General features: G+C 39.5%; 1 protein-coding gene across 1 annotated transcript; it reads left to right on the plus strand.

Annotated features, from left to right (window-relative positions):
* Positions 1–14,105: 14,105 nt before the first annotated feature.
* On the plus strand, positions 14,106–15,766 carry LOC131957344 (histamine H3 receptor). Its single transcript, XM_059322079.1, has one exon. It carries the CDS (start codon positions 14,156–14,158, stop codon positions 15,764–15,766), a length of 1,611 nt encoding a protein of 536 aa, XP_059178062.1. The 5' UTR covers positions 14,106–14,155.
* Positions 15,767–20,022: the final 4,256 nt, after the last annotated feature.

Raw genomic sequence — 20,022 nt, forward strand, 5'->3', positions numbered from 1 at the left:
GTATTAGAGATTTTAAAAATTAGTACAGCATCATAGTATTAGAGATTTAACAAATTAGTACAGCATCATAGTATTGGAGTTTTAATAAATTAGTACAGCGTCATAGCATTAGAGATTTAACAAATTAGTACAGCGTCATGGTATTAGAGTTTTAACAAATTAGTACAGCGTTATAGCATTAGCTTTAACAAATTAGTACAGCGTCATGGTATTAGAGTTTAAACAAATTAGTACAGCGTCATAGTATTAACAAATTAGTACAGCGTCATAGCATTAGAGTTTTAACAAATTAGTACAGCATCATAGCATTCGAGTTTTAACAAGCTAGTACAGCGTCATAGCATTAACAACTTAGTACAGCGTCATAGCATTAACAACTTAGTACAGCGTCATAGCATTAACAACTTAGTACAGCGTCATAGCATTAACAAATTAGTACAGCGTCATAGCATTAACAAATTAGTACAGCGTCATAGCATTAACAAATTAGTACAGCGTCATAGCATTAACAAATTAGTACAGCGTCATAGCATTAACAAATTAGTACAGCGTCATAGCATTAGAAAAATTAGGGGCGGGAGGCTGAGTCACATGGCGCATATATATTTCTATAATATGTTTGACTGTTACGTAGGTATTTAATATGAGTAAATAGAAGAGTCGAGAACAGTCGCATCGACTAGGGAACCGCGGGTCAAGCAGAAACAAGGATGGCCATAAGACGCATAGAGGAGGTCAATGGGGAAAGTGTTGAAGGAATTAAGTCTGACATTGAAACAGGCAGAGGTTATAGCTAGAGACAGACAAAATGGCGCTCACTTGTTGATACCATTGGACGTTGAGAGGTGATGATAATGGTGGTCATGGTGATGATGATGGTAATGGTGGTCATGGTGATGGTGGTGGTGATGGTGATGATGATGCTGTTGCTGTTGCTGCTGCTGCTGATGATGATGATGAGGATGATGATGATGATGATTATACTGATGATGATGGCGACGACGACGATGATTATGATAATAATGATGATGGTGATTATGGATGGTGACGGTGATGATGATGGTGATGATGATGATGATGATGATGATGATGATGATGATGATGATGATGATGATGATGATGATGATGAGGATGATGATGATGATGATGATGATGATGAAGATGATGATGATGATGATGATGATGATGAGGATGATGATGATTATGATAATGATGTTGAAGAATTAAACGTCTAAATCCAGGGTCAGATGCAGAAGTTGTTGTCGTTAAGCCCCACCCTCCATTTACTGTACACTAGCCTGGACCTACATGTACAGCTACGGGCAAAAACCTGCTAGTTTCTGCTACAACTGAAGCATATTTTTGACTTCCTTTGATAGCTTGAGAGTGTTTATTTTTATTTTATTCTATTTAAAAAAAACTGCAGCCTCCTTGTATGTTCAACTTGCCAAAACAAACCTACCTGCTCAAATATTCACCAATCCAAAAACCTACCTGCTCACATACTCACCTATCAATAATCCTACCTGCTCTGCTCATATACTAACCTAACCATAATCTTACCTGCCCATGTAATCATGTTCAGAAACCTAACGGCCCTTATGCTCATCTAAACATAATGTGAGTAAATATTTTTAACATCTAAAAGCCTGTATAAAAATGTCGTGTACATTTCAGTTAAACTTGTATGTCAAGTAACGATCACAAACATGTTTTAAAGGTTCGATCATATTCGTTTAACATGTAGCTACAGGACATTGTCCTTACCAAACACGTTCTTACAGAAACGGATGCACTTTGTTTCTTTAGACATAAAATGTCCGCCTGCTTTTTAATGAGATTTTTTTTCGCCATGGTCATCAATTTAAAATAGTTTTTCCCTTGAATAATGCACTTTAAAACACAATGATTATAAAATGATTTTTTTTTGCTCTCCCACGCTTTAAGGAAAAAATTGGGAGGAAAATATTCGCTGCGGAGCTTGCGGGAGTGTAAACATTAACCACCTAATGGCCACAACTTCCGGCCTGTATGAGTGAGTGGTTTCAGCATCTGAAGGGTTAAAGAATATCCGGGCCCTTCTTCAAGTATTGACTGAGTGTAAACAATTTTTTTTATATAACAGTGTTTACGATCAATGGTTGGGGGATGGAGGGGGGGGGATGAATAGGAAAGCAATATTGGGTGGTTGTTATTGTGTGTGTTGTTGTTAAGGATTGTAGTAAAAGGGTTGGGGGGGGGGGGGGGGGGAGAGGAAGCAGCAATGGATGATGTGTGGGGAAAAGTGAGGGGATGCGAGAAGATAACGGGTCTTGTCAGAAAAAAAGTATACCATAGGTCTTGTCAAGGAATAAAAGACTTCAAAGACGTAAGACTTTCTGAAATTCTGGGGATGCAAGTATACAGTTTTCTGGGTGTGTGTGGACGCTAGTATACGACGGAAAAAATAGAATTAAACTTTCTGTAAGTCTAGGGACGCTAGTATACGACAAAAAAAAGACTTACATTTCTGGGTGTGTGGGGACGCTAGTATACGACGGAAAAAAAGAGACTTAAACTTTCTGGATGTCTGGGGACGCTAATATACCATGGGCCTTGTCAGAAAAAAAGACCACAAAGACGGAAGACTTTGTGAATGTCACGCCCAATCAATAGAGACAATACGCCAACTTTTGCCGCTGGCGTCTGCTCAGACACGCACACAGACACGCAATCGTACGCACTTAATTAGTTTGTCACAGTCCTGTGTCTGACTGCCGCCATTTTTGTGTGTGCCGTGAGCCCGGGGGTCAGGACCATACGAGCCGGGGAGCCCGGGGGTCAGGACCATACGAGCCGGGGAGCCCGGGGGTCAGGACCATACGAGCCGGGGAGCCCGGGGGTCAGGACCATACGAGCCGACAGACGTGGGGCCATGATGGATAAAAAACAATTCTATCGGCTGGTGTCTTTTTGTATCTGAACGCTGTCAGAATGGTGAACAACGGTGTTGTTGTTGAGTAATTTCAAAGTTATATCCGTCGTGTTCAGTTATCATCCTAAACATTTACACCGAGGGGTTGGCGAGTACAAAAATTATGAATGTTGAAGCAGAATAATTGCAGGACGAAAATGAACTACAACTAAATTTTAAACGCTGTTTTTATTTCAGAAGTAGTTGAACTTTAATAATGTAATAATGAACAGCATGACTTAATTTAGGTTTTGGGTTATTTTAAGAATGGTTTAGATTAACTTTAATTGTAGTGCAAGAGTTGAAACTGATAACTTTATTAAAAAATTATTAAAAGAAAACAACAACATTTAGCTAAATGGTAGACAAACGTTTTATTTAAGTTTAATGAATGTATTTTTATCCACTCTATTTAAGTTTGGGATGTGCTAAATTGATTGCTAAGATTAAGAATTAAATTTAGTAACAAGAATAATGAAAAACTATCACAAATAGCATTCAAATTAAGCTGAGAATCTAGCTAATGATACAATTATCTTTGAACTAATTTTTTTTTTTAAACTCGCAGTATGATGTTGCTGGTGTAAAAACAAACTTGCCCGGGGGACATAGAGCAGGTCTCTAACTTAACGAACCAGTGGGGGTGCAGCGGGGTTTTCCTCGAGAAATTGACATCATGATGTTCTTTAGTTCATCTTTCATTAGTCTGTGCCGCATCCGTGTGTTATTTTTTAAATAACTTTATCCTACTTATCAATTGGGCAGATCAATTTTGCTAAGACTTGGACTTGGACTTTGATTCGAACTCGAGACTTTCGGGTTAGCAGCCTAGCGCTCTAACGTTTAGGCCACGCCATCCCATACCCTAATCCTAAAACCAACCATAACCCTACATCTAGTTCTAACCATGAATCGAATTCTGTTCCGAATTGTTGAGATGAAAACTCGTGGAAGAAAAAAAAACAGCTCGACACGTAAAAATATTTTCTAATGCACTAATGTTCCGACACTCCATTACCCAGGAAAACATTCTAGATGTTTCTGTAGCCAATGACGAGCTAGTTGTGTACACGTCACGATGAATTAACCTGTGACGTCAAGTGAGACGTCATCTCAAATAAACTAACACAAAAAATACGAGTTTCCGATTAGACTTGATAGAACAAGAGGTTTGTTAGGATACGGAGTCTCTAGCGCTGTTTACAGGACATTAGGACTGTTAGGGCACACAGTCTCTCGTGCTGTTGACAATGTCCTCTACAGGACATTATGACTGTTAGGACACAGTCTCTCTCGCTGTTTACAGTGTCCTCTATAGGACATAAGGACTGTTAGGACACAGTCTCTCTCGCTGTTTACAATGTCCTCTACAGGACATTATGACTGTTAGGACACATAGTCCCTCGTGCTGTTTACAATGTCCTCTACAGGACATAAGGACTGTTAGGACACAGACTCTTTCACTATTTCATTTGTCCTTGTCATGTATCTTCATGTGAAGACCTTTAAGAAAGCCATCGGCATAGCTATGGTATGTGTCGCATGGTGCCACCCCCCCCCCCCCCCTAAAAAAAAAAGAAACAAACAAACAATAAATAAAAGACTGTTTTTACTATCACTTGATGGTCTGTTTAAAACTTGTAGTTATGGCAAAAAAAGTTTGAGTGAAATTTGAATATTTTGTTTTCTTCTAAGAAGTCCTTTGTGTTCTAAAGTCATTTCTTGTGATGGAATTGCTAAACGAACTGCAGCAATTTAAAAAAAAATAAAAGCGTGACGAAGTAGTTTCTTCCTTTGTTTTCCGCTGAAATCTAGTACGCCACTGATCTAAGTCTTATGACTGTGATGACTAATGAGCATGTCCTTATCCCATTACCGTGCTGGTAAAAACATACCAAGGATACTGGTGTTAACTATGTCATCAATCTGCAATCTGTAATGTCCTGTTAGCATGCAAAGCTACGGAGTTGGATGTAGCATGGACACAAAAAGCTGCCGTCGACCTTGGTTACTTTCAAGACATTTTTTGTTCAATGTTGTGCTACGTGTGAGTTTGAGCTACGTGTCGTAGATTCGACCAGCTATCTACTGGATTCATTGTGTGTGTACAAGTATATTGGAGACAAAGAAATTGTTAGCTTATATATGGATTAATATGATCCTCACAATGACCAGCATCTTCCACAATCCCGATATATGCTAACATCAAAGAAATAGATAAACTCTAATTTTTGCCTGTTCGATCTAAGTAGTATTTACTATTTACAATTAATGTATCATATGATAAAAAATAATTCGTTTGTTCAACCACCCCGTACCCCACACAGAGATACGTAGCAATATTACTTACCCTCTCCGAGTTATTTAACAAACCCAGAAGCCACTACATCAAAAACTTTACGTCAAGCACACTGATAGGACCAGAATGTCTAGTTTCATTGTGGGTGCCTGTTTAGTCGAATATAATGGTGAATTGGCAAAGAACACAACGGCTGCATCAAATGGGACATTATATAAAAACTCGTTTCTTTACTATTTAAAATCTCAAAGAAATGTTCTATCAACATTTATATTAGACAGACATTAAAAAAAATAACCTTATCTTTTTATACCCGTCTGCTACAAATAACAGCAGTCATTATTTATATAGCACATGCAAAAATTAGCAACTTGTATAGATGAGTTTGAGAGAAAAGGAAGAGGCAAACAATTTGGGGGCCCTGTGCTGCAGCCTGGTCAGCCCTTCTCCTTAATACTACGGTATCTTGTACGACCTCTCTCAAAACTATTGGTTGTTTCACAAATGTCCTCTGTCGCTAATGTCCTGCTAGGACCTCTCTCAAAATCATCGTCTGCCAACAAATGTCCTCTGTCGTTAATGTCATGTAAGAACCCTCTCAAAATCATCGTCTGCTAACAAATATCCTCGGTCGTTTATGTCATGTAAGAACCCTCTCAAAATCATCGTCTGTTCGCAAATGTCCTCTGTCGTTAATGTCCTACTAGGACCCCTCTCAAAATCATCGTCTGCCAACAAATGTCCTCGGTCGTTAATGTCCTGCTAGGACCCCTCTCAAAATCATCGTCTGTTAACAAATGTCCTGGTTCGTTAATGTCCTGCTAGGACCCCTCTCAAAATCATCGTCTGTTAACAAATGTCCTCGGTCGATAATGTCCTGCTAGGATCCCTCTCAAAATCATCGTCTGCTAACAAATGTTCTCGGTCGTTAATGTCCTGCTAGGACCCCTATCACAGCCTCTTTGTGCTCGCTGATGAAATTGTTTTCAACCGTCATCATCCCTTTGAGGCCTCTGTTCAAGCTTATCCATTGTGCTATTCACGGTACCAAACCCGCGTTTCATCTTGTTGTTTTTTTTCTCTTCTCCCAAATGAAGAAGAAATAGAACAAAGCTTACCAGAGACCGGAAAAAAGAAATCTCGCCGGAAAAAAAAAGAGAAAAAAAAAGATTTGGGTGTTTTGGTAGTGGACACAACAGTCCGTAGGGAGGGTGCCGTTGCCATGGTGACGCAGATCATTAGGGCTGAGTTACGGGGCTTATTTTAGGACTGCCAGTGCCTTTAAAGTTAATGACCCTAGGCTAAAGTAACCCGGGACTGACAAATGGAATTTTTTTTAGGAGTTAACTGAAAATAAAAGGGAGATAATTCTAGGATTTTTTTGGACACGTTTTATGAAAACAGACTTTTTCAGCGATCAATTAAATTGACGACACTCGTCATTTATTTTTATATTTTTAAGAAAATTCTAAATAATATTTTCGATTACATGTGTAATTATTGTAATAAAATGAACATAAAATATAGTAAAATGATGTTAATGATGATGCTGAATACTTATACCCTATACCTCATTTGTAGGTTTCTATTATTTTATTTTTATTTTTAGAAATCACATTACTCACACACTCACATACACACATACACACACACTCAACACACGTACACACACACAGACACACTCACACAAATACAAGATAGAGAGACGGCGGTGGTGGAAATATGGGAGAAAATGACACAAACATGACGGTTACAAAAAGAGTGCTCAACTTTCATTATTTGTTTATGAAGTGAGAAAACTGACACACTGGCATAAGCAATAGGTATAGAAACATGATATTCTTAGTCGAGTGGACATAAAAAAAGCTAGGATAAACTGAAGGGACGTATAAAGATCAGGATAAGCAGAACGAATACCAAAGGTTAGTATAAGCATAGGGGATATTGAAAGGCTAGGATACCTCCCAAGGGGAGGCAATACGATGAAGATCACCACATCTGAACCTATTCTTTCTCTTGACAAATAGCTCTGTAGACAGGATAAAAACAAAGTAAGACTATCTCTGATACAACCATAGCTTTAACTCGTTGGTGACATTTACATTTTTCTTTACAACAAGCTGTTAAACTATCGTATTAGTCTGGAAATAAAATAAATAGAAAAATAGCCTCAAAATGTCCACGAATTTCAACACCTGATTAACCACATATTTAAATGACGTCATTGTTTTATTACTTTTATGATCAATGTCGTGAGTCGTGAGCTATTTATAGCAAATGTTATTGTTTTTGTTATTGAAACAAGAAATAAACTGCCCTGTTGATACAGTTGTTTAACAAACTCAAGGATAATTTTACTGAAAGACCACGCCCTACTTTGACCCCCCCCCCCCCACCCCCACCCCTAGAAGAAAGTTCTCCCCTACCCGGACAATTTTTTTCCACATCCGAACTGTTTGAACTAATTTTACCACAGACAAATAAAGTGTAGACGCTTGTTGGCCACACAATTCTCGTCCTCTCTTCACAATTTTACCAACGGGTAACTCCGACTTTTTAGCCAACCAGCTTTTATTTATCGGGCGACACAAATAAACACCAATCGACCTAATGTTACCCAAGGCGTGTAATTTTCCGACAAACATCAACTACTCGCGCATGCGCAGTGATGTACTCACGTGGTCTTGCGAAATCGTTTAAAAAACAAATGGTGTTTTGATTGGTACAGTCGGGACACGGACGCGCGCAGTTTATTTCCGGTTGGGGTTGGGGTGGGGGGATCAAACCCACAGGCGTAGTATATATATATATATATATATAATATATATATATATATATATATATATATATATATATATATATATATATATATATATATATATATATATATAGTTTTTTTAGGTTTTACTAAAATTATGTTACCTAGAATAACTCCTACAAAACTACTCACTTAAGATTATTGAAATGTAAAAAAAAAAAAACAATAACTAAACAAATACTTTAAATTTCTTTTTGCTATTTTTATTCTATTTCATCATCGCCATGATTATCGTTACTGAGCATTCTTAACAATAACAAGTAATAAAAGTAACGGCTAATGCTGCTCAAACTAAAGATTTAATAAATTATCCCACTTTTAGAACTATAACAACAACAACGTATTTTACAACTCTAATCACCGGGAACGACTTTTCTCTTTAATTTATCGATCCATCGGTCGGTCGATGGGCATTGTGCAAAAAGAGAAAATAAAACGTCAATTAAATAAAGCACAGTCACAAAGCTATTTTTTTTTCTGAATTGTTTTTGTATGAAAATATAGTGTGTCAAGGTATAAAATCTTTGGGTTGTTAAAAAGTTAAGAGAGAAAAACGAATGAATTAATGTTAGGTCTTAGATTTCATCAGACCATTTTACAGTGACATTTTATTGTAGTACATCTCATTAAAAAAACAAGTGTAATTGATATTTCTACTTGTACATTTGAATTTTTGTTTCTTTCTTATAGCGTTTTTAAAACATAAAATATATTTGAAGCAATTGTTATACTTCAAAAAATTGATTCAAATAGTTTGAAACGCAGTTTTTATTGTAGGTAATCTTTTGCATTTTATACCAGAAAGTGCAGGTGCTGGGGGGGGGGGGGGGGGGGGGGGGCAGGGCAGATAAAATAGAGTTCCCCTGTTTGTCTGACCAATGCACTATAAGGGCTCGATCACCACAATATCCAGATGCAATACCGAACTCAGGACTTTCGGGTTTATGGGATTGTGACCTACCTCTCGACCACGCCGTCACCATACACTTACATTTACAAACAACGTGTTTATTTAATCTCTAACAAGCTGTCAATTTTTCCAAACATGTGACACTGTGCATCCCCCCCCCCCCCGCTCCATATAGCGTTATTTATATCATGTTTATAGAGTACCGCCTACCATATTTAAAAAAATTTCCCCTCCCCCATTCCTTACAAATCACTAGACAATTAGCGACTATAAAAACTGTAATAAAAAATCCCCCCCCCCCCCCTCCGTCACAAGAACCACGTTGCGAAAACAATAACGAAACATAAAAACAACAACATTAATAAAGATCAATACCACCACACTATTCAAGATAACATGACAATCCATCACTACCACCATTATGACACATATATTACCTATTACGTGCTTAATCCCTAATAACATACGGACAATTGTTTCATAAAATCTTGTGTATGCATGTTTCTTGAGTAGCAGCAATCATGTCTTGAATCTCTCCTGGAGTGTGTCTCCTACAGTCGAACACCGGTCTTGTGAGGAGTCCGCCGTGTTTCATATCACACAAAAATCGTTATACACGTACATGCGAGAGGAACAAAATAGCTTTTCAATTATCTCCCTTACCTCAAGTTATCGGCAATTAACTCCCCTGCCTAGCATTTCTAGGCATCGTAATGGTATGGGGGGTTCGATGTTTGAGGCGGCGATAACCCAACACACACACACACACGCACGCACACACACACACACACACAGGCACACACAGACACAAACACAGACACACACACACACGCGCGCGCGTACACACACACACACTCACACACACACGCGCGCGAGGGTGAGCATCGATCACGTGGGCATAGATTTCATCAGGGTGGAGACAGATGCACACGGGCGTCTTCTGCTGGAAGTGTTCGTGGCCGGTGCTGTGGGTTAGGATTCATGCACGTGCGACATTTTAGGTGTGGGGGGTGACGCCAGGTGAGTTTTTGGGGATTTTGTTGTTGTTGGGAAGTTTGTTGTTTCTTTCTTTCTTTGGATTTAATATACATATACTTATACATAAAAATATACACGCACACAAATAAACTCGCGCGCAAACACACATATGTATATACGTATATGGATATATATACATATATATATATATATAATATATATACATAATATATATATATATATATATATATATATATATATATATATATATATATATATATATATATATACACACACAAATGTGTGTTTGTATATAAAAGTAAAGCACCCTTTCGAGCCTGACAGTCCAAAGGGCAAGTGAAGTAGAGTTCGCCTGTTTCAGTGACATCGACATAAGAACGTATCTTGTGGTCTGCACTATGACTAGCCGTCTTTATTTTCAGAATCGGAGTCTTCTACTACTGACTTGAACACGGGATTGGAACACGACATTTTCGCGTTAGCAGTCGTATGCCCTACCCTCAGACCACGCCGTTCCCAGTAAGTTTGTGCGTATGTGTTAAGAAATGTAACCACCCCCTCACCCACCCCCCTCCCCCACCCCCCCCCTCCCAATATAAAAATCGAGTCGTCTGTATTTGCGTTGATAATTTAACTCCGGCTCCAGATATAATGCGCGTGCTATTGTGGATGAAGAGTGCTCTCATGGAATTGCCTCGATTGTTTTCTCCTGCAAACAACTTGACCTTCCACTGCTGCAAGGCTCCGTCCAAATGCCGAGTAATGCTAGCTCATCTGGCAAAGTGGAAATGAATTAGAGCCAATTAATTGCACTTGGCATTTCAAGATGTCGCTAATGTGAGAGTTTAATAAGCAGTTTCAACCAAACACGTCACGATTGTCTCCATTTGACAGAAATATTATTTTCCTGCTTGCAATTTGTTTTTCTTTTTGTTTTCGGTGTAATTTTTAGTAAAAAAACGTAAAGGCTTTTAAAGACGACACATTCGTGTTTGTTAAAATTGGCGCTAAATTATACGGAAGTTTTGGATGATGAAATTGAAGCCTAGGGGTGAAAATTATCCGGAAAACCTGTGTGTTTATCATCGACTGTTATTCATTATTTTTACTCGACTAGGGTTTCCGGAACCCAAAAGTTTTGGTGCCCTGAGTTGGGTTTCCGGAACCCAAACGTTTTGGTGCCCAGAGTTGGGTTTCCGGAACCCAAAAGTTTTGGTGCCCAGAGTTGGGTTTCCGGAACCCAAAAGTTTTGGTGCCCAGAGTTGGGTTTCCGGAACCAAAAAGTTCTGGTACCCAGAGTTGGGTTTCCGGAACCCAAAAGTTTTGGTGCCCTGAGTTGGGTTTCCGGAATCCAAAAGTTCTGGTACCCAGAGTTGGGTTTCCGGTACCCAAAAGTTTTGGTGCCCTGAGTTGGGTTTCCGGAACCCAAAAGTTTTGGTGCCCTGAGTTGGGTTTCCGGAACCCAAAAGTTTTGGTGCCCTGAGTTGGGTTTCCGGATCCCAAAAGTTTTGGTGCCCTGAGTTGGGTTTCCGGAACCCAAAAGTTTTGGTGCCCTGAGTTGTGTTTCCGGAACCCAAAAGTTTTGGTGCCCAGAGTTGGGTTTCCGGAACCCAAAAGTTCTGGTACCCAGAGTTGGGTTTCCGGAACCCAAAAGTTTTGGTGCCCTGAGTTGGGTTTCCGGAACCCAAAAGTTTTGGTGCCCTGAGTTGGGTTTCCGGAACCCAAAAGTTTTGGTGCCCTGAGTTGGGTTTCCGGAACCCAAAAGTTTTGGTGCCCTGAGTTGGGTTTCCGGAACCCAAAAGTTTTGGTGCCCTGAGTTGGGTTTCCAGAACCCAAAATTTCTGGTACCCAGAGTTGGGTTTCCGGAACCCAAAAGTTCTGGTGCCCTGAATAAGGTTTCTGGAACCTAAAAGTTCTTGTATTCAGGTTAGGGTTTCAAAAACCCTCAAGTTCTGGTGCTCTGAACAAGTTTTCCGGAACCTAAAAGTTCTAATGTCCAGGCTAGGATTTCCGGGGCTCTCAAGTTCTGGTGCCCTTGGCTGCTGCCCTGTCAACCCACCACTGATACAACTAGACTCCAGTAAGTGTATAGGGCCTATTAAGTGACATAAACTAGACTCGTTTACTTGATCATAAATAATAGAGTTGCGCTGGCATTAGAAAGAAACAACTGTTATCGACACCATACATGCCTGGCATCATCTATACACCTTTTGAATGCGATCAACTGTTGTCGACGGCACATAGATACACAAGCCTGACATCTTCTATACGTGGGGCGTTTCTTTAGTGTCACATCCCAGCTTCCATAAGGATCAAGTCACTTCTGTCCACAGTGTAAAATCTGTAAGGCGAAGATCAAGTTATCCCGTTTTAAAATGTGTCTCATTCTTTATTTGAAGACTTGTCATTTTGATACTTGTTTACACAGTAAATATGTTATGAACACTTGCAAGCTACAAGGAGATGCGCATGAACCTTTGTGGAAAGTCGAGGAGGGGAGGAGGGGGATATATGAGCATAAAATACAGCGATATAGGTAAAGAAGGTCTCTGGGAATACTTATGAGTAATCAAACCCTAAAGTTTCTGGGCAACCTTGTTTTTATAAAACACAAAAGTTTGTGTTTACTTTTTAAAGTTATCGAACCCCACCCGTTTCAAATGCACATTCACCGAACCCTTCTTAATAGTTCTATCGTCCGCACTGACAAAATCCAATCGTAGGTCGGGTGTGTGTCTTGACCTCCGCGGAACCCCTGAGACTGACTCGCCCAACCCCTGGGGTTCGACCGAACCCAGGTTAAGAAACACGGGTCAGGCTGATCTTCATAACTGCTTAAAATTTCATTGAAATTTACAGCACAAATCGTTCACACATCTAAGACAGATCTAAAAAAAAACCTGTCGAACTAAATGCTTCCCGCACTGAAATATTGATCATAACAAGGGACATCATCCCATGTCGAGCTTTTAAAAAAAACTGCGATCAATATTTCATTTAATAATCTCCCTTCACGTCGAACTCGCGGCCAAAATCCACCGGTGTTAATTGTCTGGGTAACAAAAGCCGAGTCGAGGAAGGGGAAGAAAAAAAATAAAATGTCGGCGTATGAATGGAACAGCGGGCTTGACACTGTAGACGGTGACGCCACTGACAGTAATTAAGGCATTACCTTTCTGTCGATATCCGCAACGTTCTTTGCTCTATAGATCACGTTATATTTGTTCCATAGAGCATCCGGCATTTTCATCTTTCACTGCTATTTTTGACAGTTTGTCGAAGATGAAATAGTTTGGATGGAAATAGGCATAAGAACAATGCCCGATTTATTGATAAGTAAAATATGTTTCCTTTCATCTATTGTTTGAAAAAAACAACGTTCAATTGAAAAACTGCATTTTGTAAGTTATAATTAAAATTATTCATTGAGGGTTTGAAGAGTTAAGTTATCCAAAAAAATAAAGCTTTTCTAAAGCTAGAGCTCATTATATTTAGGATTTTGTTAGCACAGGGAATTCATTTAATAAATTCATACTTCGTATGTTATTGTGTAAATTATAATTGTCATTAAAACGGCATGTATGGTGATAGCTAGAGATTATTTGGAAGATGTGTGGAGATTTTTGTTAACAAGACATTCGCTGTTATCCTAAACCTTACAATGAAGAGAGTAAAGTTCCCTTTTCGAACCTGACGGTCCACGTTGAAGTGAAGTAGAGTTCATCGGTTTCTGTGACATCGGCATATGAAAGGATAGTGTGGTCAGCGCAATGCCAAGCTTTTTGGTACTCATCAGAGCCGGGTGGAGCCGGGAGGTTTTTCTGACTTGAACCATAATTCGAACCGGAGACTTTCGGGTTAGCAGTCTAGCGTCTACATCTAGGCCACACCGTCCCTTACAGTATTATTCAACAATTGTGCTTTAGTCTACTAATTATTGTAATACATGTTTTGATTTGTCTATAAAATAAAGTTAAGCTCTTGTACAATTTTAAGAAATTCATTTTTTTATAATTATTCTGACAGGCACAAAGAAGAACAGTATGACAAGATCACGGGCCAAGCTTCTACCGAGGAATGCAACACCCCCGGGTCTATGTAGGAACAGACTCCAGTTCTGGTCCGTGCATTTTTCTTTACCCAAGTCGTAGATGATTGCTCCACACTTTTGTCATGGCTGAAACGGATTTCAAAGAGACGGTCCCCACGCGCGCGCACCGTGGGTACTTCCAAATATGGGCAGCAGCCGTGCCGATGGTCGCCGTCTGCGTCATGACCATCGCCGCCAACGGTGCCATCCTGACCATGTTCCTGAGCCGCAGAGGTCTCCGGCGCTGCAAGAACCTCTACTTCGCCAGTCTGGCGCTGTCCGAGTTTCTACTTGGACTTCTGATGCCGTACAAGCTGACCAAAGACCTTCACCTGACCTGGGACAGCGGGCTGACCTGCAGGATTTACCAGACGGTCAAGCAATCTTTGGGTTACGTATCGTTTCTCAGCATCTTCCTCATCACTCTAGACAAGTGGCGCGCCACGCACTACCCCGTGTCTTACAGGAGCAAGTCCGCAAAGTGTATGACCATCTCAACCATAATCGCCGTCTGGGTGGTCAGCCTCGTCATCTACACCGTCCCCCAGATTTGGTGGGAGGATTTCATCACGTCCAGGTACGTGACCCCCACCTCCCAGGGTCTGGGGGACACCAGCGTCATCACCACGCCCAAAGAAACTGTCGTTATCAGCCACCCCCGAGACCACAGCAACGCCTCGCGTCAGATCCAATACTCGTTTGATAAACGAGGATTCTCAAACCACGATACAGTGTGCCCCGAGGGGTACCACTTAGGTTTTAACTTATCTATCTTTGCAACATCCGTCTTTTACGTTATACCGCTAGTCGCTATGCTTGTATTTAATATTAGTTTATATTTAAAAATCAAATGGAGGAAAAGTGTCGAAGTTCAAAGGTCAACTAGTGTTACGGATACGTACTTTATGACCTTGAAAAAACCGGCTCTGGAGTTGCCGGAGAGTTGTCTGAAGGATCACGGGAACGAGGACGACCCAGCCAAGGAGTCGCTGCTCAAAAACATTGACAAACCAATCAACAAACATTTATCCCTGGGCGCCCGGAGCGAGCGGCGACACAGCTCCCTCCCCGCGATATCGCCCATCATCAAAGGCCGGACGTCAAGCGGCAGACGAGTCTCTATGCCGGAAAGCAACACCGGGAGCGGCGGGTGCCGGTACGTCGGCCGGAAATGGTCCGGCTGCGCCAGCGCGCTGAGCAACAACCAAAACGCCCCGCCGACGCCCTTAGCGAACCTGGCGCCCCGGCTCCACACGGAAGACATGGTTCACGACATCCTGGTCAAACAGGACAAAAAAACCGCGCGCTGCCTGTGTCTCATGCTGGCCGTGCTTGTCGCATGCTGGATGCCGCACGCCGTGCTGAACGTCATCAACGCCGGCTGCTGGTGCCTGAACGGTGCCCTGATCTCCACCTCCTGGCTGGTGCTTGCCGACCACGCCGTCAACCCTATCCTCTACGGGCTCATGTACGTCCAGTTCAAGAACGTCCTGAAGCAGTGGCTGCTCATCGAGCGCATGCACGCCTTCAAGATGCGGGACACGCTCATCCTGAAGAACCTGCAGAAGAAGGTGATGTGCGAGGAGAACAACAAGGAGAAGAGCCCCAACCCCGAGACCAAGCTCAACCAGTTCCATCTGCCGCAGATCTCCGCCAACTTCACCCACCCGCACACCGACAACACCCTCTTGTAAGGGGAGGCCGCTACGACAGGTATATTTTTTTTCACATTATACATTGCCGTTTATACTCGTTCAATAGCTGACCTCACCCTCTGTTGCATTGTCTACAATTTCATCGAATAATTTATAAAAACTTGTATTTCCTTCTTTTTCTTCTTCTTTTTCTTCTTCTTTTTCTTCTTCTTTTTCTTCTTCTTTTTCTTCTTTTTCTTCTTCTTTTTCTTCTTCTTTTTCTTCTTCTTTTTCTTCTTCTTCTTCTTCTTAATCCCGTTCGTGCCCAAGACACACGGGGCAGATGAAGTAGAGTTTACTTGTTTCTGTGACCTCGGCATATGAAGAGATAGTGTGGTCAGCACTATGCCCAGCAGTCTTTGTTTCCTTAACCTAAGTTAGGTACCCATCAGAGCTGAGTGGACTCAGGGACGTTCCAATGATTTAAACACGGATACGAACTCGACTCTCGGATTAGCAGTCTAGTTTTCAACCGCTAGGCCACGCCGTATTTCTTTGACATAAGTCAAAATAAACCTGTTTATTTTTTGCGCTATCTACTAATTCCTTGTATAATTTACAAAATCTAATATGGCCCAACTTACAAAGTCGAATTTCAGCTTCTTTTTGCTGTGTCTACAATTTCATTGTAAAATTTATAAAAACTTAAATGGCCCATAGGCCTACTTAAATCAAACTTAACCCTGGTTTTGCACTGTCTACAATATTGTTGCACAAATCTATAAAATTCCTGTAATCCACCCTCCCGCCAACATTTTACCGTACATTTTCTTTGCGAACCTTTAGCTTTATCGGAAGGAAAGTATACTAAATGTCAAACGACTCAAATTTTATGTGTAAGTTTCGTCTATGCTTTTAAAATATTTCTTAGATCATTTTCAAGCAAACTTTATCTGAACTATATCATTCTATAACTTTTAAACTCTTCGGAATTTATTGTAGTTGTCTACAATTTAATTAATTATACTAATTAGCAATAATGTGGATAAACTAAAAACCCGCGTAAATTATCGTACTCATAACAGATGAAGTAGAGTTGATCTGTTTTTTTTACGACATCGATATATCCGTCTTTATCTTAACCAACCAATGTTAGCGCCACACGGATCTGTGGTTTGTACTGTTAAACCACGGGGTACTGACCGTGTACCCTACCTCTCGACCACGCCAACTCCCATTCCATCAAGCAATCAACTTGTAACTGTAGGATTACATATATCCTAAAATACACTTTGAAAATATTGTAAAGACGTTAACGGTTGCTGCCCAAAGGCTGAACAAACCTCGTACAGGAAAAAGATTAAACCAAAAACGCATCACAAATAATAACCAGTGACGTCAAGCTTGATTAAAAGCAAATATAAATCCAATGCAAGTCCTACACGGCATTACATTGAAATATTTCCCCGCGTTTCGTGTGATGTATTGGCAGGTTTAAAGAGAACAAATTGAACATTGAATCGTTTTTTAATAATGTTACACAGGAAAAATAAAACAAAATACAATATGAAGAGAGAAAAAAATGCGTTGCCAAACGGAAATTAAAATCAAAGAATTTTTTTTATGGCAGGAAGAAGGGCACGCCAATACTACGGTAAACAACCTGATTTTAAGGGACCTTTTATATGGACCAGATTCAGTTCGCCTCAAGGTTTCTTAAAAACATTTGGCAACGCTGGGAAGGGTCGAGGGGGGGGGGGGGTGGAGGCATTTGAAACTTAGTGGGAGTAGGAAAATTTCATGAATGGTTAAAGTGTACATTTCATTTTTTTTTTATTTTTCTTTTTACTTCGTCCGGGAAAAAAAAGGTAGGGGCACTGCCACCTCACTCAGGCATTGAACCCCCGACTCCCCGGAAAGATGCCTGTCTTATTCATTTGTTTGCTCTCTGATTATTTTATTGCAAACATGACTTGGTTCTCGGGTACTTTCTGCTACAGCCTTCAACCCAGGGGCTGCTTAACAGCTTTTACTTGTCATAAACTTTTGACTTTCTCGGGGTACATTTAAACTAGCACAATCTCATCCAAAACAAACCAAACTCTCAGCCGGAGTCCCTAGGTTGCTGAAGTCACATGATGACCGGCTTGTTGGAATTGCAGAAAGTTTGACCTCCGCTTCGCTTCTTTTTTTATGGAAACTTCTAGTCACTTAGGTATAAGGAAAATATAAACGTATGCCCAAACTCACAAAATTAACCACACAAAAATTGACAACAAACTCACGTGACAGCAGCGGCAATATTTAAAAACCTATTTCATGTAGCCTGTTGTACACCAGACTCGTCCATTTGTCTCCCTTTATTTAGGTCAACTCCTTCAGGCTGAAGGGCCGGTGAAGATGATTATTTTCTTCTTGAGGAGATCTTTGTTCTACTTTTCTATGGTGTCTGGCTAATGCATATCTCATGTCTCGTATAGAGTTTAAAATCGGACTCGCGGGATACATTAAGCTATGCATCATGTGATTGGCCTATCCCCCATTGTTTGTTTAGTTAGCGCAGATTTGCAATGGATTTGTTACCATCGCTGGTAAGGTTTGGATTAGTGCAAAGTATAGATTAGGGCTTGGGACTTGTGTAAACAAAATGGTTAGTTTGGAGGATGTGATATCAATTTACAACATTCACCAAGAAATGAGGGTTTGGCTACCTGAAATGCGGCTGGCATTCTGAAATTCAAAGTCGTTTTCGAATATAATACAACTGATGGATATCTCATATTTCTACGAGGCTTATCCGTTCATAAGTTTTATAGAAATATACCCCTCCCCCTGAAATGCAAACAACAGCAAATACAGCAGGATGTGATGGTAGAGCGTACGACTGCTGACCCGAAGTTCTTGAATTCCGACCCCGAATTTGAACCCGTAGGACATCCATGAGTCCACCCAGCTCTAATGGGTACCTTACACGTTAGAGAAAGAAAAGGCTGCTAAGCATAGTGCTGATCAAACTTCCCTTTATTTGTCGAAGTCACAGAAACAAGTGAACTCTACTTCATCTGTCGAGTTAAAAGGTTTCGAAAGGTTAACTTTTACTTGCATGAACACACTCCATAATTTACATCTCAGTCTGTATTGTTAAAGGAACGAAACAACCGAGATTCTAAGCTAATATCAACAGAAACAGCTTTAAAAGAAATCTGGTCAATCTAAAAAAAACAAATCACTAAAACTCAAAGGCGACAGTCTATGTCGTGTGTAGCAACATAAACGATTTATATGCTAAATAAATAAATACCGGAATTGGCACGTCAACATGGCAAAGACCCCCCCCCCCCCCAAAAAAAAAATAATTGATTTGAACTTTTGAGAAATCTAAGAAAAAAAAAAACGTTCGATGGCGTAAAACAACTTAAGACCGAAAAAATCCTGGGCTAACCCCAGTCAACCAAATGTGTTTTTCTGTGGGAATCTTTCCTAGTGAAATCGATTGCTTTCTTAAAACCACTTCTTCGGTAAACGGTCTGCTTCAGGGTCCTCGGACTGTGGGAGACGTCGTGGTGAGACGGTGACCAGGTTGGTCGGGTGGGGGGGGTGGAACAATGGTTAATCTCTTCAAAAAACAAAACCTTCTTTCTTTGACAACATATGGCTTACATTAAGACTTAAGCAATACGTGTCTCTCTATCTCTCTCTCCTCACACACATACACACACAAACACACACACACATATACACACACATAAAAAAAATAAATAAATAAAATAAATAAATAAATAAATAAATAAATAAATAAATAAATAAATAAATAAATAAATAAATAAATAAATAAATAAATAAATAAATAAATAAATAAATAAATAAATAAATAAATAAATAAATAAATAAATAAATAAATAAATAAATAAATAAATAAATAAATAAATAAATAAATAAATAAATAAATAAATAAATAAATAAATAAATAAATAAATAAATAAATAAATAAATAAATAAATAAATAAATAAATAAATAAATAAATAAATAAATAAATAAATAAATAAATAAATAAATAAATAAATAAATAAATAAATAAATAAATAAATAAATAAATAAATAAATAAATAAATAAATAAATAAATAAATAAATAAATAAATAAATAAATAAATAAATATATATTTATATGTATATATATATATATATATATATATATATATATATATATATATATATATATATATATATATATATATATATATATATATATATATCCTGTGACTTAGGACACTTCCGCCCAAGCAAGTGGCCAGGTAATGTACCTAATGACCCCAT

Source organism: Physella acuta, unplaced genomic scaffold, assembly GCF_028476545.2.
Source record: "Physella acuta isolate Inbredline_101_S28 unplaced genomic scaffold, ASM2847654v3 ptg001234l, whole genome shotgun sequence".
Lineage (NCBI taxonomy): Eukaryota > Metazoa > Mollusca > Gastropoda > Physidae > Physella > Physella acuta.